Source organism: Peromyscus eremicus, chromosome 7 (genome assembly GCF_949786415.1).
Source record: "Peromyscus eremicus chromosome 7, PerEre_H2_v1, whole genome shotgun sequence".
Taxonomy (NCBI): Eukaryota; Metazoa; Chordata; class Mammalia; order Rodentia; family Cricetidae; genus Peromyscus; species Peromyscus eremicus.
The window spans coordinates 4,848,045-4,870,759 of record NC_081422.1 but is presented as its reverse complement, the minus strand read 5'-3'; the positions used below and the strand labels follow the sequence as shown (position 1 = coordinate 4,870,759).

At 44.1% G+C, this 22,715-nt stretch overlaps 1 protein-coding gene across 1 annotated transcript; it reads right to left on the bottom strand.

The window, feature by feature from the left end:
* Positions 1-1,058: 1,058 nt before the first annotated feature.
* Mmp8 (matrix metallopeptidase 8) lies at positions 1,059-9,370 on the bottom strand. Its single transcript, XM_059266650.1, has 9 exons — positions 9,136-9,370; positions 8,394-8,542; positions 8,185-8,310; positions 6,423-6,584; positions 4,387-4,504; positions 3,773-3,906; positions 3,111-3,264; positions 1,909-2,012; positions 1,059-1,762 (listed from the first exon to the last, which is right to left on the bottom strand). The coding sequence occupies exons 1-9, from the start codon at positions 9,309-9,311 to the stop codon at positions 1,653-1,655; spliced, it is 1,233 nt and encodes a 410-aa protein (XP_059122633.1). The 5' UTR covers positions 9,312-9,370; the 3' UTR covers positions 1,059-1,652.
* Positions 9,371-22,715: the final 13,345 nt, after the last annotated feature.

Sequence of the window (22,715 nt, the reverse complement as noted above, 5' to 3'; positions counted from 1 at the left end):
CTCCTCTTACTCCTGGAATAATTGCACCAAGGTCTTCACTTAGGGGTTGCTTTTAAATAAACCCAAAATAAATGCAGAGGAATCTCATAATGTAAAGTCTAAGCTCAGCTTCTTTCATCTCTTGTGCTCACACAAATGTGACAGCTAGACAATGCCTGTGACTCTGAAATACAGCTAACAAAATAGCAGGAAATGAGTTCTCATCTCAAAACGTAAAAATGATGTTTGAGTCAGCAATATGTCAAGACCAGCTCACAGAAGTAGCAGATGTCAGGCAAAAGTGCACCTCTTGCTTTTATGTCTTCAAAACCTGTGTTAGATGTGTTAGAAATAGGGCACCTGACATTGACTGTTTTGACAGTGGAAGAGGTAGCTTATGTGTTTTCTGCACTTACTGGTTTGGCTTCTCAAAGGAGAGAGCAGGGAGAAGAGGGAGAGGAAGTGGGCCTCTCCTTCTGTGGCTGCACTGGGAAGCTACCTCAGAGTCCTCAGCAGGTAGCTTCTGTGTTGGTTTCTTTTCTTAAGCACAGATGTCAGCGCACCTGAACTTGGTGGCTTTTTTGTCTTTGTTATTGCTATGTATTGTTTTGTTTTTAATTCTGCTACCAGGAATTGAACCTAGGACCTCATGTGTGCCAGTTAAGAACTACTACTCAGCAATATGCCTCAGTGGTTCCAAGTGCCGATGCCCTGTGTTGGCTTTCTAGGGCTTCTCAAACAAAGGAACACATATTCTGCAGAGTAGAAAAACAAATTTATTTTTTCACAAAAGCCAGAAACCCCAAGTCAGCAAGTGCCTTGGTACCAGGATCTGCTTGCTGAAAAGAGTGGTCCCTTCCTGGCCCCTTCCTACCTGCCACTCGCTGGGGAAGTATTGGCAAGCAGCCTTACAGATGCATCCTCCAGTCTCTGGTTCTCTTTGCTTAGTCTCTTCCAATGTGTGGCTTTGCCTCTGGTGATTCTCTCCCAACCCCCTCAGAATCAAACATGTTAGGCAAACGCTTTACCTCTGCGTTATATGTACATCCCTGCCCCCTTTCTATAAGGACACACGTGGGTTTAGGGCTCACCCGAATCCTCTGTAAAGCCATCTTGTCCCTTACATACAATTAATTCTATCTGCAAAGACTCCAGTTCCAGATACACATCTGGGGTTAAGATTTTAATGTGTTTTTTTTTTCTTTCTTAGCATGACGAAGGGCATGATTCAAGCCACAAAACGTATTCTCTCAGAGGTGGAAATAATAGCATGTTTTCTGTAAAGAAGAGGGATAATCTCTATGCTGTTTATAATCCTATGTGTAATCAAAATCCATTACTAGATTCTACATTTGAAGAGCTTTAGGAATACTGGGAGTCAGATATCCAAGTGGTAAAACACAAGGTTTAGGAGGCAGAAGGGCAGATATGAAAGAGTGTGGATAAAGCTGATGAGTGGCTTGCTGTCTCTTTGTTGTGTGTTAACTAGCCAGGCCTGGGATGTGCAGAAGGAATCCGCCTCTGTGGAGAACAGGAGGTTACAAACACCCATTCTTTCAGGACGGCTGCAGCGTTGGTCGCAGTTGAGGAAGTGAGCAGGACACAGGATGAATACGCAGGCTGAGCTTCCCTTTTGTATCCGCAGATCAGGTGCAAGGACATTTGACTTTGTCTCAACTGATTGGACAGTTAAGCCATAAATTGCTTCTTGCAACTCTAGTGACACTGTGAGTGACAAGATTAAATGCAAAATATTGTGGTCCACTGAAGAAGAGGAGGAAGGCTGTAAGAAAGAGACAACCCAAGTTAGCTTGGAGATTTCCGACATGTGAGCGAGTGTCCTGCCAAAGAGACCAAGCAGAATGTACAAGCACAACTGTGTTATTTTACAAACTTAAACAATTTCGTTAACTTTTTTTTTCTACTCACAGTCCTGTAGGAAAACTCCATCAACTCTGCAGTTTATTCCTGGGAAAGCACTTGATATGCTTCTGGGGTAGCCTGGGTCCATAGATCCTCTGTTATTGTCATATCTAACAAAAGCAAAGCATCACACGATTAAAACGCAATACACATTCTTTTAATTTGTGTGTGTTACAAAGCATTCTCATACATTTTCACACTAAGTCTTCACTGTGCACCACTCACTCTCTTACACATTTTCACACTAACTCTTCACTCTGCCCCACTCACTCTCTTACACATTTTCACACTAAGTCTCCACTCTGCCCCACTCACTCTCTTACACATTTTCACACTAAGTCTTCACTCTGCCCCACTCACTCTCTTACACATTTTCACACTAACTCTTCACTGTGTCCCTTCCACTCTCTTACACATTTTCACACTAAGTCTTCACTCTGCCCCACTCACTCTCTTACACATTTTCACACTAACTCTTCACTATGCCCCACTCACTGAGATTAAGGATGCTTAACTTCTCTACCTAATGGTGTTTTGTTTTAAAACACATGGGAACCACTGATTCTAAAACAGCATTCTGATTGCCAATTAGGGTTATTTCCCAAAACTAGAGGTTACATTTTCTAAATATTTTACTTGCTTGATAAATTAAGAATAATCATGTGTATGTGTGTACATGTGTATATAATATAAATAAATGCATTGTTTTATTAATATTTTTTAGTATGCAAAATAATAGTTCCAATTATGACCCTTTCACACATATACACCACTGTTCATTCCTATTCACATCTCCATTGCCCTCCCTTAGCCCCTCCCCTGTCCACTTCCTTCCTGCAGAGAATCCCTCTTCTGTTTTCTTGTTTTAATATCTTCCTCTTGTGCACCAAATTCTGCCAATGATTTGGAAAACAATCATTTGAGAACATCGGAACTCAACTCACAGTAAGAATCAACCCTCTTCTTTCTCTGTATCCCTTCCTAGAGCTGTGTGAGGGTGTAAACTTTTCATGATACAGAATCCTCAATACATTTGTGTAGGCATCTTAATGTGATAAAAATGAAAAATCCATGTTAAGACCACGTCCTCACTAAGTCTGTCAAAGACCATGTAGATTAACACATCTCCAGATGTTCATGTTGATGGTTTGTACACAGGGCAGAGAAACACAGATTTCAACATTAATGGAAAAACTCCCACATCTCACCTCCAGCATTGGTTGTTGACGAAGAAATACGTCTTCCCTCTGTAGGAGACAGCGGCATCAATGGCTCGGACGCTGCTTGGAAATCCGTAGTTGGATATGTCCCTGGGGTAACCTTGCTGAATGTCGTAGCCACTTAGCGCCCAGTACTGTCTGCCTGCCAACAATTCAAGAAACACCTTTAACAAAGCTCTTTCTTTCTACAATGCAGTATCTTTGTGATAATAACTTTGTGATCCTCACAGTAATGAAAATGGAACAGATAGTCTGAACAGCGAGAGCACAATGGCGGCTCTCATGGTTCCTCTCTGGAGCTGTAAAACATCAAACATTTCAACCTGTCGTTCAAGGCCCCCAAACCAGATGTCTTGCCTGGTGTGACTTACGTATAGAGACTAAATCACAGCCTGGACTCATCTTAGAAAATAACGTCTAGCATGAGGGCAGAGAAATTCTGAAGATGGTCACATGAGTTGTATTTGTTGAGGACAGTACTAAGACCTAATGAGGGTCCAGCCTGTGCAAATTCACTCAGTCATTTGTGACCATGGTGGGGCCTAAGCCTGGACTCCTGACAAGAGTCTTCCTGGCTTGTACTTTCTGAAAGTGCGGGGCAAAGAGAAGTCCTGCCTTGCCCTTCAGGAAGACAAAAAGGAGAACATTACCTTTAAATAGGAAAACTAGGTCTCTATCAAAATCCTCATAAGCAGCCTGAAGGCCATTGGGCAGGAATGGCCAGAAGAGAGAGATGAAATTGAGGTCAACTTCTCTCAGCTGAGGATGCCGCCTCCAGAAGTACCTAAAGGAATATAAGGACAAGGGATGGGGGAGGGAGGGAGAGAGAAAGAGTGGTACTTTCTGTGATGCTGGGCTACAAATGAGCCTTGCATGGTTTCCACAGTATATATGTGTATAACATATGCATGATTTATGGTAGTGATGTTCATCTGGTGAGCCCTTGACAGATTCTGGAGGTCACAGGTGTGATCTTATTTGACCCCAGTTGGCATCATACCCTCTTCTTACCCTGACAAGCCTGACATAGGTAGGGCCTCTCAGTGTTTAATAGGCCCAATACTGAAAGAACCCAACCACGTCAGAAATGCTTGTGGATGTTTGATGTTTTGGTTTCCTCACCCTCTGGATGTCTTCTGACACCCAGAGAACACTAAGAATTTCAAGGACATGCCTATGTGTTGGGTCAAAAGGAAAGCCAAGTGACAAGTTAGCTTTAAGGTCTGAGAGACATATGCAAAGAAGGAACAGCTCAATTTTATACTTGTCTTTAAAGAAGTAAATCTCCCCACGGAGTGTGGTGACAGCATCAAATCTCAGGTGGGGATCACAGGCTGTGGGGGTGCTGGGTCCAGTAGGTTGGATAGGGCTGTTTGAAGGTCCTGGGAAATAAAGACATTTAATAAGTGTGAGTCAATGCTGCTTTTGTGTGTGTTTCAAATACTTAGGAAGGTAAAATGTTTTTTCATGAGGAAAAAGCCACCAGCCAATTCCACAAGACACAGCAGACTCTGTACCTGTGACCTTTTTAAAGGCTTGGTCTATTATCTAGAGTAACATGGCTCCTACTTAAGCCGGAAAGTCGTTGGCGTTCTACGCTTCCTTTCTGACTCTGAACCACCTTCTTCCGTCCTGCTTCCTCTTCCTGCCTTTTGCCATTGAGAATCCACTTCCTTGTTCCCCACAAGAACCCAAACACATGATAGGTCTCATATTAGTCCTTTCCCTATAGCATAAATCAAGCTTAGTTTGTTTTTTATAAAAATTTGCATCTTGGCTGGACATGGTAGCTGGGGTGGATTGAAAGAAAATGGCCTCCAAAGGGAGTGGCACTGTTAGAAGGTGTGGTCTTGTTGGAGGAAGTGTGTCACTGTAAACATAGGCTCTTAGGTCTCATATATGCTCAGTGAGACAGTAAACTTCCTGTTGCCTGTAAGTTAAGGTGTAGGACACTTGGTTACTTCTCCAGCACCATGTCTGCCTGCACGCCACCATGTTGCACCATGATGATAATGGACTAAACCTCTGAACTGTGAGCGAGCTACCACAATTAAATATTTTTCCTTGATAAGAGTCACCATGGTCATGGTGTCTCTTCACAGCAATAGAAACCCTAACTAAGACAGTAACACAGGCTTTGTAATTCTAGCACTGTGGATACTGAGGCAGGAGAATTGTAGGTTTGAGACTAGTCTGGACACAAAGTGAGTTAGACAATGTCTCAAAATATTAAATAAATACACGATAATTTACATCTTACTGAGTTTTCTCATTGTGGAATTAAGGACTGTACTTTTCACTAAGAAATACCAGGGTGTCAAGAGAATTTAAAATATCAGCAAGCAAAGAAAGTGACTGTTGGCATGTGGCTGGGGAATTGGGGGTTGAGTGAAATTTCTTATTCATAGAAATTCTGCCATGATGAGAAAATTCCCTGATATGACACCCATACTCTTGATTTATAGGGCAACCCCACCCCAAGAGGAGAGAGCAATTCCTCCCCATCTTACTGCCTTTCACACTTTCAGGGAGCAGGAGGGCAAGAGGGAGGGGATGGCTCTTCCTCTGGTCCTCCCCCACAAATCAGACTTCACTGAACATTCTTGACAGGCCTTACACATGTCTGCTTAGGGATCTATGGGAGGGTTTCTTTAACAGTGGATTCTGGGAGGAGAGTTGCTGTATGAAAAGGGATAATCATGTCTTTTCAGAATACATAAAATTGGAAAGCATAAAAATGGAGGAAGAAAATGTCCCTGCCATTTAGAGATAATTATGAGGAAGTACTTCTATATATTTCTCCAAGTCTTCCCTCCCACTCTCCCTTCCCTTCCTTTCTCTGCCTCCCTCCCTCCTTCCTTCTTTCTTTCCTTCCACCCTCCCTCCTGCCTTCCTCCCTCCTTCCTTCCTTCCTTTTCTCCCCCAACTTCTTCCCTTTCTCGCGACCACGTCCAAGACCATGTAGTCCAAGCTTGCTTCAAATTCCTGCTTCTCCTGCCTCAGGCTCCTGAGTGCTACTACTACAGATATGGGCCAACAGACTGTCCCCCACTCTTTCCTTTAAGGTAGTAACAGACATCTAATAACTAAAAACCAAGATGCAGAGAAATCACATCAGAGGCTCAGTCCCACAGGACTCTTTTGCCAACACTACGCTACTGGAAACTTTCAGAGATCAATTTGAGTTTCCCTTGTGGATAGAATCCAGAGACTCCAAAGGAGAGACACTCGGATGCTTGACCTGTTGAGACCAGTTCCCAAGTGCTACTGTTTTCCACCATGTTGTCCACGTGATCTTACCGTAGAGTGTCTGAATGCCATTGATATCATCTTGAGGCAGTGAGTAGGTGCTGGGGTCACTGTAAGCATAGTTTGGGTACATCAAGGCACCAGGATCAGTGGAATGAGAGAGTCCTAGGGAATGGCCAAATTCATGAGCAGCCACGAGAAACAGGTTGTAATCTGAAATGCAAGAAAACATGATAATGCTCTATCAGCTCCATGGATGGTGAACATATAATCTCAGAGAATATTCCCCTGAGGCCAAAACTGCCCAAGAAGGAAACTTTCATATGTTTATCTCTCTCTCTTTCTCTTTTTTTTTTTTGTCTTTAGGTATCTAAAGAACAGCAATTAGGAGACATCAAGGTAGGCGCCATAAGCTTTTTTATCAAGTCTCAGAGCTGACAAAATCTGTCTTTATTCCAACTCTCGCATTTTATGGATGTGGAAGGTTGGTGAAATGGTGGCAGAGCTGTGGATCTCAGGATAAGAAGAATCCTGTTTCTCTTGTACTCAGCATCCTCTGGCCCTCGGACTCATTAGTAGAGTCACCAAGGGGGATACAGGAAAGAGCTTGCCTTTCAGTGCAGTAGCTCAGGTGCAAGGCCGACTTGACCACAGGATCTGAATACACTATTCTCACCTTGTCCCCTCACTCAGGGGCCCAGCACTTTTTGTAGGAGGCTCCTGGAAAGGATGTCTCGTTGCACAGACACACACTGCTGAAAGGGAGCCATGGAAGAGCAGCTACTAGAAGTGAGAATGTGGCTGCTGCTCTCTGAACAGGCTAACTTCAAATGAACCCTGTGTTTCCAAAGATGCAAAGAACAGGCCTTTAAAACATTAAACTCAGAATATTAGAGAGGGAGGGGAAAGGGAGAGTGAGGGATAGAAGGGGAGAGAGAGAGAGAGAGAGAGAGAGAGAGAGAGAGAGAGAGAGAGAGAGAGAGAGAGAGAGATCACTAAAGCAAACGTTTTATGCCTCGGGACTAGGTAGTCTCTGTCTCAACTACTCAGCTTGACCATCAGAGTGGGAGCTCCCGAAGATGTGTAACTAAACAAGTGTGGCCTCCCTCTGCAGCCTTGTGTGTACAACCAGGGCCTGGGCAGGGCTTGGCTGGGGTTTGCCTGCTGACGTTTGAATGCTTCTTTCAGAAATCATGTGACAGAAAGTGAAAAAATGTTGGGAGGTGATCCTGATAGGAACCGTCTGGGTCCATGCTGCTGTGAGAAGGGCAAGTGGCTTCAACTTCATTTATTTTAGTCTCTCCTGTCCTTCTACCATGTGAAGATGCATTAGGAAGAGCTTCAATCCCGGACTTTTCAGTCCCTTAACCAGCGGGGATATAGGCTTCTCTCGTTCATCAGTTAGCTCATTTATCAACAACAGCAACACATGTGGATTTAGGCACTGGGTGGGAAATAAGGTCAATAATTAACTTCTGATTTTTTTGTCTTGTTTTTCTAGACAGGATTTCTCTGTGTAGTTCTGGCTGTCCTAGAACTTGCTTTGTAGACCAGGCTGGCCTTGAACTCAGAGATCCACATGCCTCTGCCTCCCACGTGCTGGGATTAAAGGTGTGCATCACCACAGCCTGGCTTGACTTTTTTAAACTCTAAGTTGGTTTATCTTTAAGTGACAAAAGTGTAAATGATTAATTTGCATGTTTGAAATGCTATAGTAATGTGAGTGGATGTGTGTTTGTGAACACACATCTTGATTTAAGGCGGGAAAGGTGAATTTAGAAGCTGTATGTGGACCTAATCATGACCCACTTACTTCTGGAATCTTGAGTCCATGTTTCTTCTGAATCAAAATGTGCATCTCCTCCAATACCCTGACCTGGCTGAAAGGCATGGGCCAGGATCCCATTGGGCCCATCAAATGGAGAATTGTCCCCATGCTCTGAAATGAGATAGCTTGTGGTTAAGCCTTTGCCTGCAGTCAGTCTCAGGTTAGCTAGGGAAAGCAAAATCCTTTGAGTCTACCTCTTGGGACAAAAGCAATGTTGATGTCTGCTTCTCCCTGTGAGATCTCGGTGAAGGTCAGGGGTGATGCCACACTCCAAACTCGAAAGGCTTTCTCAATTGCTGTTTCCACTGTGGCCTTTGACAGCTGTGAGGTATGGTTTATAATCCTTGAAAATGAGGAATAAGAATGGTTTGTTATTATGAGCAACGTCTTTGAACTACATAGTCACTCTATTTTGGAGTAAGTCGCGTTTTCAACATGCTCCCACTTGGACAGAGCATCAGTGTCCATTCATAAGGTGAATATGATACATTAGGACCCCTCTCATGGGTGGCTGAGGGAATTCAATCCACAGGAAGCACTTGGTGGCTTGACAAATAGTATCCACAAATACTACTATTATTGCTGTTACCAAGACATACAGAAGAGGGCCCTAGATTATCCCCAGCAAACAATAAGCCTCTTTTGGACTTAAAAGTTAACGATTGTAGAGAGGCAGTCTTATGCTGCTATAGCGTTTCAGATGCTGAAGAAAGACAATGTGGTAAGCTTTACAGCTGAAAGACCCAGGGTCCTCTGCTTTCTCACCCTCATGCTTACTTCTCAGTTCATTCACTATCCACGCTCATTCACACTCTGCAAGGGCAGGGGCATTTGTCCATTCATCTGCAGTAGTTCTCACACTCTGCAACAACGTCTGAGCTTTCACAGACTCATCACTAGCTGGGTGGATGAGTCTTCGGACTCTAGGACCGTCACCTGTAGGTCAGGTTAGTGTGTGTCCACTTGGGGCTTCCCGGAGTTAGCGTGAAGCCGCCGGTGTCAGGCACTCCACAGCGAGGCTTTCCCATCATCTCCAGAGTAGCAGCATCTGCCTTCCCCGTCTCTGCCAAGCGGAAGAAACGCTGCATTTCTCTCAGCTTCTCTGCAACCATGGAGCTGCTCCTCCTTGCAGACTGGAACTGAGTGCTTGGTAAGTGGTAGAATTTTCGTAGGTAATTCTGATCAAAATAAACACAAGAATCTTTGCTGTGAAATCACCTTTAGTGCTCCAGGCATTTTGCAATTCTTTCTAAGTCACCACATAGTGCAAAACAGGACCTGACAGACACAGGGACAATAACAGAATGTGTAAATCGGGCCACTTTGATGACTCAGTGGGTAAAAGTGCCTACTACCAAGCCTGTCAAGCCAAGATCAGTCCTCAATACTCACACAGTAAAAGGCGAAAGCTGACTCTTTTAAGTTGTGTTCTAGTAAGTTGTGGCATGCAATACCCTCCACATATAAATAAATACATTTAATTAAAATAAAGAAATTTGTAGATTGACTTTGAAAGAAAAATGCCTGTAGAATATTCCCTCTGTTCATTGATCCAACTACTTTTTATTGTTTTATTTTATTTTTTTGAGACAGGGTTTCTCTTTCAGTGTAGCTCTGGCTGTCCTGGATCTCGCTCTGTAAACCAGGCTGGCTTCGAACTCACAGAGATCCACCTGCCTCTGCCTCCGAGCGCTGGGATTAAAGGTGTGCACCACCACCACCTAGTTAGGCTATAACTATCTTTTAGCATAAAAATTAAAGTCTTGCAACAGGGGAGCAATGAATTTGAATCACACACAAACAGATTACCTTATTTTCATATAAAAAAATTAGTACTGGGTTTTTGTTCTTACGTTTGTTGAAGTGTTAATTGCAACAACTAGGATTCTTCTCTTTTTAAAACAATCCTTTTTCACTAATGGAGAGAGGGTTTAGTCATTCTCACAGAGAAATGGAGATACCAAGAAGCAAGTGACATTTCAGGTCCTAGCTCACTGTGATACCTCTCAAATGAGAACTGATCATTTCAAAAGATGTTTGTGGTGACAGCAGCATTTTGTTCACCAAGATAATGTTCTGTAAAGGGCCAGCTCCTATTCAGAAGTAATGTTTGTGAGGGTGTAACATGCCATTTGATGACAAGGGTCCTTCACCTTACCTGTGTGTACAGACTTCATGCTGCATGTGCATGTGACCACTTGGTACTTTGGAGGTGACAGAGGCAGAGCTCATATTTTGGGATCTGACAGGTTTGAGCAAATCCTAGCACTGTCTTTTGTCTCTGACATGGAAAAAAATAAGCTTTCTGTTACAGGGGTATTGTGATACGCTTAGAGGGTCAACTTCTGCAGAAAAATGAATCCACTCTGAGTACGAACTTAGGGGTTACTTGTGCCACTCACAAAGATTACCAAGAAAGAGCAAAAAATGATGCTTTCCAGAGATTTCAAAAACTAAGAAAATTATGCACAAGAATTTGGTGATCACATTCCTTACATAAAAACAAAAACAAGCAAGCAAACAACTGACCTCACTATACAATGTGTTCATTTTAATTCCTTAAAACCCACTCCCGTCTCTACTCTATCTTCTACACATGATAGTATTTTTGGCTGCAAAGAAATATCCATACAAGAACCAGTAGGCAGGTCATAGTTGGACGTCTCCCCCGCATTGTTTTTCCATGTTGGGACACTAGCAAGCATTCTACCAGACTAGCACTGACCGATAGAGCATAGAACAACTGGATTACAGGGTTACTGGAAGAGAAAGACATTAGGTAAGAATTTCAGTTCATTTTGTAAATAAAAATATTCTCTCTGAAAGGGTCTTGGCTGCAGGCAGCCTCACAGTAGTGGTCCCCAGACTAAAGCATCCAGCTTGTTTTCTTGTCTAGATATTCCAGGGCCTGACCTTGTCAGCTTGGAGTCTTCCAAGTCCCAGAAGGTGATGTTGAGCCTCAGCAAGGTCATCCAGAAAATCTCTTTCTGGCCATTTAGACCAAGAAGGGAAAGCCGCCCTCTGAATTCTGTAGCCATCAGGAAATCACCCATAATTAAGAGTTCATTTACCTCAACAGTTTTTGCATTTTTCTCTTCCAGGTCTTCAGGAGGTACCGGAAGGGCCTTGGCAAGCTGTGTGTGGAGTAAGAACAGAAACAGAAGCGTCTTCAGACAAAGCATGACCTTTTCTTCCAAAACAACCTCTTCTGCCTTCCTCTGCCACTCTGGCAAGTGTCCTGAAGCTCACAGCATCCCTTGCCAATCACTGCTCCTGTCTGGTCCCTTATAAAGCCACATCTTGAGCAACGGCTGCCTCAGCAGAGTGAAGCAACACAGCTAACCAGACTCGGACAGTTCTGCAACGTTAGAATGTGATTTGGAACTGAAGAGTGGGGTGGTCCTTCCACAGAAGAAAAGAGTATTGGTGGCTACTGCAAGCAGCCAGGGGGACAGGGAGGTGGCTGAGGGCTCCAGGCTTCCATTTTCTTTCCATGTGTGACACGGATGCTGTACTACTTCAATTAAGGAAACTTTTAAAGAATGTTCACAGACATTCTTCAGAACAAGCTGCACACCTGCACGCCCTGACTCTAGTCCACCACTGCTGCCTGTGAGTATGTCCTAGAGTGACTTGTCACAAAGCAGTCTTGGTGTGGGGACCACAAGCAGCTCCTGGAGATGGCTCAGTTAGTACAGTGTTCGCCACACAAGCACGAGGACCTGAATTTGACTCAGCATGCAGGTAAAAAGTTGGGTGTAGTAGTGCATGAGTGTAATGGGCGGGGTGTGCATGGGGGGCGGGATTTCTGTGGAGTGTTAGCCAGCCAGTCTAATCTACTTGGTAAGTTCCAGGCTAGTGAGAGACCCTGTCACAAAACAAGCAAAACTCACATGACAGCATTTAAGGAATGGTGCTCAAGGTTGTCCTCTGGTCTCCACACACATGTGCATGAACATACATGCACACACAAAAACATGAACATGCACTTTTAAATGCACACATGTATAAACATACATAAACATTGGTTTCTGTAGGACAAAGCTTTGCCATCAATGTACCGAAACATCCATTATCTATAAGGAGGGTTTCTCCAGAGAAGGGACAAAGATTAGGATATTATTTTACAAACTAATATTTGTTGAATGTTTACAATGTTTCAGACATGTTCATGTCACCTAAAGTCCCTGTCTGTTCTCACACAGCCTTCAGAGTGACATGATAGTATTATCACTTTGCAGGAGAAGCAGAGGTTGGAAGACACATGACAGCCGTAAGCTCAGTTTGTGGAGACTCAACCCCAAGGGTACTGTGAGAAAAGACAGCCCATCCTGTACCAGGCTCTGGTCCATCAGACCCCCCTTTGAAACCCAGGCTGGACCACCAGTACCTGAGGGGCTCACAGCAAGTAGAACACTGGCCTAGATTCATGGGTGAGGGGACAAGGGAGAGAATGAGAGGGAGTAAAGGGAGGGTCAGTGGAGACTCCCAGACAGGGCGGCTGCACAGCACCGTCTCCACCCTTCTCTCTGCCCACCTGGCAGTCTACACAGGGTTCTGGGGATCCAACTCATGTCTTCATCTTCGCAAGACAAGAAGTACTTCACAGACTGTTTTCTTCTCAGCCCCTGAACTGAACTTTAAAAAGGATTTAAAAATATACTTTACAGAGGTGTTTAGAACATAAGTGATCAGTAGTAATTCCAATCTGTGATGAGCATAGCAAAGGAGAACCAGAGGCTCCATTTGCAAGTCTGAGCTCAAAGCAAGCATTTGGCCTTGTGTTTCTCCTACTGCCTTCTATTCCATTCCGAAAGGACTCCATTGTTTTCCTTATCCCTCTGCACATGGCAAAATTCCAGAGTTGGGACTGAGGTAGGAGTTTTATTACCTGAGTGTCTCTACAGGGCACCCAGGTATTTCCCAAAGGAGCGTTTTTATTTCTTTTGCTTTCTTTTTTATATATATTTATTTATTATTTGTCCTCTGTTTCCCCTCCTTCCTCTCCTCTCAGTCCCCCACATCTCCCCTCTGTGGCCCCCTCCGTCCACTCCTCGCTCATTTCTCTCCAGAGGAGAACAGGCCTCCCTGGGTCCTTGCAAACACTTTGTTTTCTGGCTCTTGGGTGACCCCTACTGGCCGCAGGGAGTATCATTCCCCGTCCCTTCTGTCACTGCCTCCCTCACTCCCTCTCTGGTGTTCTCTTCTCTTCTAAGCCCTCCTGACTTCCTCTCTCCCTCTCTTTCTCTTTCCATTTCTCTCATCTCCTCTCTCTCCTTTATTGGACTGTCACAAAGGTCATTACAAAGGACACAGACTCAGGGACCCACAGAGAGGAACAGAAAAGGCACACGGTTCTCTTAAGCCTGCTCAGGCGCCCATCTTCTCCTTTTTTCTTTTTTTTTTTTTAAATTTTTTGAGACAGGGTTTCTCTGTGTAGCCCTGCCTGCCTTGGAACTAACTCTGTAGACCAGGCTGGCCTTGAACTCACAAAGATCTGCCTGCCTCTGCCTCCCAAGTGCAGGGATTAAAAGCGTGTGCCACCACTGCCCGCCCATCTCCTTTTCAATAGAGACTTAGTTGCATAGACAGAATTGCTAACAGATTGTGTGGGAAAACTCAGCAAACCTTGTCTATCTAGACTCCTCTTGTCCCCGATATATTGTTGCAGAATATTTGTTTACATTGTGTGAAGATGTGTCACTGTGGTTGGTTTAATAAAGGGATGAGTGGTCAGTAGTTATGCAGGAAAGAAGGGGCAGGATTTCTGGGGAGATGGATAGAGAACTCTGGGAAGAAGGGAAGCAAGGAGACACCAGAGAGACGTGGGACGAGTTGGACACACAGAATGATGGAGAGGTAAAAAAGCCACGTGGCAGAGCGTAGATTAACAAATATGGGTTAATTAAGTTATAAGAGCTAGTTGGAAACACCCTAAGCCACAGGCCAAACTTTCATAATTAATAAGAAGTCTATGTGTTGTTATTTGCTGGCTGACAGTCCCGACGAGAAAGTATAACTACAATGTATCGCACATGCCTATGGATTATGGAGCAGGACTTCTCAGGAACGAGAAGTCTTACTGGAGGACTTCTCTATGGCCAGCTCCAGGATGAAACGAGGAAGAAGAGTGGAGTTTCTGGGACCTATCTTGGGGAAGACACATTCTAATTAAACTGTCCTGAGCAGAAATGAGCCAGGAACCGTGAAAACTCTGTCTCTCTGTGTCTGTGTCTGTGTGTCTGCCTCTCTCTCTCTCTCTCTCTCTCTCTCTCTCTCTCTCTCTCTCTCTCTCTCTCTCTCTCTCTCTCATATCTTCAAGTGTGTTTCTATGAATGGAAACGTTTCTTTTTTGCCAGCCTTGGAAACAATGGTTCTTGCCCAGAGGCCCCAATTTAGTATAAAATTAAAAACAGTTTTTGTAGATGTAGGTAGAAAGTATATAGACATGTTATGTTTTTCTTTCAGTACCAGCTGCAGTGACACACAGACATTTAGAGATTGCTCAAGGTTGTGTTGTGTTTTCCTCTGCGGCTGTCATTTAGCACAGCAATGGGCAGACACACATTGTTGATAATCCTTCCTATTTCCCAGCGGGAAACATGGCTTGTCAGGGTTTGTAGGGCAATCTGTTAGGAAAAAAGCACACATCTTGAGTTTGCTTTACAAACTAAATGAGATACATTCACGGAGAAATGGGCGAAGTCTCTTACATGGTGGGGACCATCACAGGCATCACAGGCATAACCAGCTCTGCCCTTCTGCCCTCAGTTTAATTTGAAAACTCTTTGTGTCTTTCATACCTTCAGAACAATGCTTCCATCAGCACGTCCAGCTGGTCTTGGGACGTAGCCCGCCCACCTTGCATTGGTGTAAATACCGTCCTGAAGATTACTGCTATGTGTTAAATTTCATTAGTGGAACACTCCACAACTACTTTGCGTAATCGTCTAAGACTCCTATTCCCATTGTGTGACCCTCCCCAACCTCATGTGAGACTTTGTGGTCATTAAGTTGTTAACGGGAGACTTTAATAACTCTGTGGAAGGGTTTTTCAGGTGCATATTTCTCTCTCACACACACACCCTCCAGGTATCTAGTCACTCTGACCCTCCTTCAGCAGAAATCTTACCATTCCTTCAGAAGCACAGTATGAAATTTGGCCAGAAATCTGGGTTCCCACACACTGACACTCACAGGGCTTCTTGGCTGTAACTACCCCCCAGCATTTGGTGTTCACAGTGACACCCAGGATGGGTCTACAGTCACATCTCTTGTTTTTACTGTTGAAATACTTCTTGACTAAAAAACTGTTTTTTACTAACTACTGTCCAAGCTGGGGAACGGTGGGTGGTGGTCTCCCAGTAGTTGATACACAATGCTGGGTTTCATTATGATAGTCTCATCCTTTGCTTCTTCACTACCCTCCACTGGTTCTCTTTGACAGAGGACTGGTTGAGCTGCTGGCTTCCAGAATTCCAGAATCCTACTATTGTTCATGCCAGTGAGGTCCCACTGGCATAAGCTGTCAGAGCTCAGACTAGCCAGGCCCAAAGGACTGCCTTTCCCTGCGCCCCTCTGCTCTTCAGTCATAGTGTAACCTCCATTCTCCTCTCTCTTTCTATTGTCAGGGGATTTCTCTCACAGATTCATCTAGAATAGAACTTTTGTACTTCCCATTTATTTTCATTTCCCACTTAGGGTGCCCACGTGACACCCAGGAGGTGAGTTGCTTAGCATTGACTAACGAGGTAATACGGTAGACAGTTCCGCTGCTGTGGAAGCATTGACTAGAGAGGTAATATGGTAGACAGTTCCATTGCTGTTGAAGCATTGACTAGAGAGGTAATACGGTAGACAGTTCCGTGGCTGTTGAAGCATTGACTAGAGAGGTAATGTGGTAGACAGTTCCGTGGCTGTTGAAGTGTTGACTAGAGAGGTCATATGGTAGACAGTTCCGTGGCTGTTGAAGTGTTGACTAGAGAGGTAATGTGGTAGACAGTTCCGCTGCTGTGGAAGCATTGACTAGAGAGGTAATATGGTAGACAGTCCCGCTGCTGTTGAAGCATTGACTAGAGAGGTAATACGGTAGACAGTTCCGTGGCTGTTGAAGTGTTGACTAGAGAGGTCATATGGTAGACAGTTCCGTGGCTGTTGAAGCATTGACTAGAGAGGTAATGTGGTAGACAGTTCCGTGGCTGTTGAAGTGTTGACTAGAGAGGTCATATGGTAGACAGTTCCGTGGCTGTTGAAGTGTTGACTAGAGAGGTAATGTGGTAGACAGTTCCGCTGCTGTGGAAGCATTGACTAGAGAGGTAATATGGTAGACAGTTCCGTGGCTGTTGAAGTGTTGACTAGAGAGGTCATATGGTAGACAGTTCCGTGGCTGTTGAAGCGTTGACTAAGAGGTAATATGGTAGACAGTTCCGCTGCTGTTGAAGCATTGACTAGAGAGGTAATATGGTAGACAGTCCCGCTGCTGTTGAAGCATTGACTAAAGAGGTAATATGGTAGACAGTTCCACTGCTGTTGAAGCGTTGACTAGAGAGGTAATATGGTAGACAGTTCCGCTGCTGTTGAAGCATTGACTAGAGAGGTAATATGGTAGACAGTCCCGCTGCTGTTGAAGTGTTGACTAGAGAGGTAATATGGTAGACAGTTCCATGGCTGTTGAAGCATTGACTAGAGAGGTAATATGGTAGACAGTTCCATGGCTGTTGAAGCATTGACTAAAGAGGTAATATGGTAGACAGTCCCGCTGCTGTTGAAGTGTTGACTAGAGAGGTAATATGGTAGACAGTTCCATGGCTGTTGAAGCATTGACTAAGAGGTAATATGGCAGACAGTTCCATGGCTGTTGAAGCATTGACTAGAGAGGTAATATGGTAGACAGTTCCATGGCTGTTGAAGCGTTGACTAAAGAGGTAATATGGTAGACAGTTCCATGGCTGTTGAAGTGTTGACTAGAGAGGTAATATGGTAGACAGTTCCATGGCTGTTGAAGCATTGACTAGAGAGGTAATATGGCAGACAGTTCCGCTGCTGTGGAAGCATTGACTAAAGAGGTAATATGGTAGACAGTTCCATTGCTGTTGAAGCGTTGACTAAGAGGTGGTGCTGCACACAGTTCCACTGCTGTTGCTTCTCTTGCTTTGGTGCTCTATTCCATTTGTATATTTGTTTCCTATCAAGTTATGACTAAGTACTGAAAACCAATAGGGAAGGAAGTGTTTATTTTGACTGATGGTTCAGGAATACACTCATTATGGCAGCAGGAGCAGGAGGTGGCTGGTCACACTGCCTCCACAGCCAGGAAGAGAGAGCTATGGATGAATGCTTCTGCTCGCTTTCTCCTTTTTGTTCAGCCGAGGATCCCAGCTGGCTGGTTAGTGTTGTCCATATCAAGGTGGGTTTTCCAACCTCGTTTAAGCCAATCTACTACTACCTCACAGCTTCATTTCCAAAGTGATTCTAAACCACATCTACTTGACAGTCAAGACTAACCATCACAGTTGGTAATTTTATTTCTTCATCATGTTAGTCTGTTTTCAGTGGGATGTGCCTCTCTGTCCACTGCAGAGACCCACAGACGTTTCCTAGTGAGAACTTACTCAGGGTCCGAGAATCTGAGCTTGCTTTACCCAGCAGGGCTGCGTAAGGGGATGACTTGACCACGGGAGTGGTTATCAGGTGTGTGGAAGGGTCTGCACTTGGCTGTGCAGTGTGCTTTGATCTAGCAAGGGAGATGTCTTTTGCCCCACCCCTTGGCATTGTTATAAAAAGCCCCTTTGAAGAGGCAGAAAGGACCACTGGGTTTTTATCCAGGTCCTCCCAAAGCTATCCTGTGTTTTCGTCTTTCTCCTCTTTGCTATCTTTCTATCTAAAAGTTTCTTATCCCTCTCTCCTCCTCATAGGAACCGTTTTAAAAGGTGGGAGCTGGCCTCCCTCAGTCTACCCCTGCTGATATCTGTCCCTTTTAATCCTGAAGGACACTTTCCAGCAGTGGTTCTCAATCTGTGGGTCACAAACCTTTTGGCAAACCTCTCTCTCTAAAAATATTACATTACATTCATAATAGTAGCAAAATTTACAGTTATGAAGTAGCAACAAAAACAATTACATGTTTGGGGTCCCCACAACATGAGAAACTGTTTTAAAGAGTGGCAGCGTTAGGAAGGTTGAGAACCACTGCTCTACTGGATCATGACCTTCAAGCTCTAGCGTGATACTTTGCATCTTCGTGTGTTTTAGGGAGAATTTATACTGTCCTTCCATTTTCCCGAATGGCACTTATGAGATAACTCATAACTGCTGACAACGTGAAGAGATGAGAATCTGAGGTTTCGCTGTTTGTTCTCATGTGATATGCTCAGTTATTCTCCTCTTGGTGAGTGAGGAATTACTTAAATTATGATGGCTGAGAATGAAGGTAAAAAGTGAGTGGAAGTTTTGAATGAAACATCTGTAATTAGGGATTAGGTCGACCCGCTAAAATCACTTCACCTTAACTTTGTTCTATTCAATTTGCATACCAATAATACGTCCTTTCTTGCATAATCAATGAAGCAGTTCACGGCATACCATTAATATACAAGTAACATGACCTTCACGTAGGCTGTGAGTGTTAGAGCTCTGGAGGGGACGGTATCCCGACTTGTCAGGAAGTCAGCCTGAAGCTGGGGGGCGGTGCCAAGTGGTCTCCCAGCCCTATGTAACAATCCTGCTTCTCTCCTAGAGAGAGCCTTTCTGGCTGAGCTTTGCTCTGCCCTCCCCTAGGGGGAGCTCCCAACAGAGCTCCGCTTCTTTTCTCTCTGGCCCAAGATGTTGCTTCTTCCACTTTGCTCTGCTAAAGGGGAAACCCCTGCAGAAATATAGCCATTTCCTCTGGATCTGGTGAAAAGCTGTTCGTTTTTCTGCTCAGCCTTGCTCAGCCCCCTAAGGGAATGTCTCAGCAAGATTCTTCTGTTCTGCGCTGGTGAAAGAAGATCTTCACCCAACTCTTTTGAGAAAGAGATTTATTTGGGAAGGAGGAGTCCAGGAGAGTAGCTGCCTCTGCCAGAGTGGGAAAGCACAGTCCACAACTGAACAGGCAGATGAGCTTATATAGGACTTCTTAGGGGCAGAGTTTCTCCAGGGAGAAGAATTTCTGTATGAGGATTGGTTAGTTTTCCTGCTCAGTGATTGGTTGGTTTCTTTGGTCAGAGGCAGAGTTGGCTCTGGTTTCAGGGCCAAACTGTGTTTCTTTTACTGGCCCCTTTTACCTTTTGGCTCTAGTTTTAGGGCCAAGGTGTATTTCTTTCACTGACTTTGATTCTAGAGTCAACGCATGTTTCTTTGGCTCTGGTTTCAGGATCAGGGTGTGTTCCTTAGGTTCTGGGTTCAGGGCCAAAGTGTTTCTTTCACTGGCTTGGGCTTCAGGACCTGCTCAGGGATTGGTTAGTTTTCCTGCTCAGAGATTGATTGGTTTCATTGGTCAGTTGGTCAGAGGCAGAGTTGGCTCTGGTTTCAGGTCCAAACTATTTCTTTCACTGGTCCTTTTACACCTTTTGGCTCTAATTTCAGGGCCAGGGCACATTTCTTTCACTGGCTCTGACTCTAGGGACATAGTGTGTTTCTTTGGCTCTGGTTTCAGGGTCAGGGTGTGTTTCTTTGGTTCTGGGTTTAGGGCTAAAGTGTTTCTTTCACTGGACCAGGTCTTGGGCCAGGGTGTATTTCTTTCACTAGCTCTGGTTTTGGGGCCAGTGTGGATTTCTTTGGCTGGCCTCTTTCTGCTACATAGGCCAATGTGCCTCCTTGTATAGTTACTTTTCTATTGTGCTGAAGAGACACCATGACCGAGACAATGTATGGAAGAATTTATTGGTGGCTTACAGTCCTAGAGGGTTAGTCTATGACCATTGTGGGGAGTGGAACATGGAGGCAGCAGCAGGCACGGTGCTGGAACAGTAGTTGAGAGCTCACATCTTAAGACAACAGCTATGAGGGAGAGAGAGAGAGAGAGAGAGAGAGAGAGAGAGAGAGAGAGAGAGAGAGAAGGGAGGGAGGGAGGGAGGGAGGGAGAGAGAGAGAGAGGGGGGAGGGAGGGAGGGAGAGGGAGAGAGGGAGAGAGGGGGGAGGGAGGGAGGGAGAGAGAGAGGGGGAGGGAGGGAGGGAGAGGGAGAGAGAGAGGGGGAAGGGAGGGAGAGATAGAGATAGAGAGAGCACACTCGTTAAAGCACTAACTGGGAATGGTATGGTCTTTTGAAACCTTCAGGCCTGTCCACAGTGATATGCCTCTTCCAACAAGGTCACACATCTTAATCCTTCCCAAACAGTTCCATCAATTGGTGACCAAGTATTCAAACATATGAGCCTATGAGGATCATTCTGGTTTAAATCACTAATTCTTCAAGTACATTTCTCACTAAGAAGTCCAAACCAGAGGCCTTGTAATATCACACAGGTGAGACTCATCAGGACCCACCTTTCCCAGCCTCTAGCTGTATGAAGATGGGCTTGATGTAGCCTGAGCATTCCAGGACGTCTCAGCAAGATCTTGGCTGCAATGCTTAGACAATGACTTGTTTTTCTCTGTGTTTCTCATGTATACCTTCATCTTGAGAACCTTCCTCTGAGACCCAGGCTCATATTACAAATCACATATGTTCTGTTGGCTGAAGTTGGCTCTGATTTTTAACAAAGAAAATTTTACATGATACAAAGTCTGTTATCTTTTCATATGCTTGCTTTAATAGGTTATTCACGCCTCCATCTCTAAGCTATTTTGATAGCAACTGACCTGATCTGTTGTTTTCACCTTCTCAGTCAACTGTCCTTAAAATTTACATTGAATTAAAGAAATGAAAATGTTCAGTGAGGGACAGCTTTTACAAACACAAGTGTGCTTTGTCTTTGCACAATCTTACAGAGCAGTTGGAGCAGATTTATCAGTCCCCATTGAGATAAAGAACAGCCTCTCACAGTAATTAAATGACTTTCTAGAGATAGCACAGCACACAAGTGGAAGAAACTCTGGACACCCCTTCCTTTGAGTCACAAACCAAATTAGCCTATCCCAGAATACAACAGTGAACATAGAACATCTTTTCTTTTGAGTTTCATAGAGACGGTAGATAGGTCTTCATTAAACACTGATTTGCAGATTGTTCAAGCAAGTTAAGGACCATATTCTTTATGGTTACTGGTACAGACTGAGAAATGAGCTTTCTGGTATAGTGACAGTATTGAGGATTGACTACTTTTGTTTTTGTTCCATTCCACTTGAAAGACCAAATCTCATTGGAGCACATCTATTCAACATGAAGTTGGAATTTTGGTGCAGAATTTACTCAGAGTAGAAGGGTGACACTGCATTTTTCAGGACAATCCACTTAGTGTACCTCACAACTGAGACATGTGGTCTTATAAAACTACATGATTAATGAGAAGACATGAAACAAATGTCTCCAAAATAAGGACAAGTGAATATGCTAGTGACTACACACACAGTAGTCTCAGAATGCACGTGCTGCCCATCATTAGAGAAGTGATTTAGGTGATTCAAGGACACCAGAGAGAGAGAGGGAGAGGGAGAGAGAGAGAGAGAGAGAGAGAGAGAGAGAGAGAGAGAGAGAGAGAGAGAAAGAGAAGGGGGGAGGTGTTCTTTGGGCATTTAATTGAAGAAAAAGGTAAAAAAGAGGTCAAATTATATGGTGTAATAAGTTTGTTTAATATGTTTTCTGCCTTTGTGTCCATTTTTCTGTGACATTATTTACTTGAGATTATGCTGTCTTGGTTAGCATTAACTCTTTTTTTTTTTTTTTTTTTTTTTTTTTTTTGGTTTTTCGAGACAGGATTTCTCTGTGTAGCTTTGCGCCTTTCCTGGAACTCACTTGGTAGCCCAGGCTGGCCTCGAACTCACAGAGATCCACCTGCCTCTGCCTCCGAGTGCTGGGATTAAAGGCGTGCGCCACCACCGCCCGGCCAGCATTAACTCTTAACACAATACAGCTTATGTATTATATGGTTTATAATGTTGATTCAGCTAAAAAATATTTCCATTCAAATTCGTGCAACTATCAAGAAACTATTTCCTCAGGAAATTTACTTTAAGGGGTTGGAATCCACTTCAAATGACCTCACTCAGTTGCTCAAATAATTTGTTTCTATAAACTTTTCTAAGAAATGAAACAACTTAACATTCTGAATTTCATTTTTGCCATCTCACACATGAGAGAATTTTTAGCTGATTGGTTTTTAAAAGATATTTTCTGGTGGAAAATGTGTCTGTCCAATCTAAGATAAATCAGCCTTCATTGAACAGCCTTCAGTGTGGTGATATCGTTTACTCTACTCCATCTAGCCCTGAAAAGGGAGTTTTAGCAAGCAAGAGAGAGCCAGAAAGCAGCGTTTCTCCACGGTTCCTGCCTTGAGTTCCTGTCCTGACGTCCCTCAGTGATGGACTGTAATTCGGGAATACAAGACAAAGAAACCCTCCCTCCCCTAAGCTGCCTTTAGTCATGCAGCAACAGGATGAA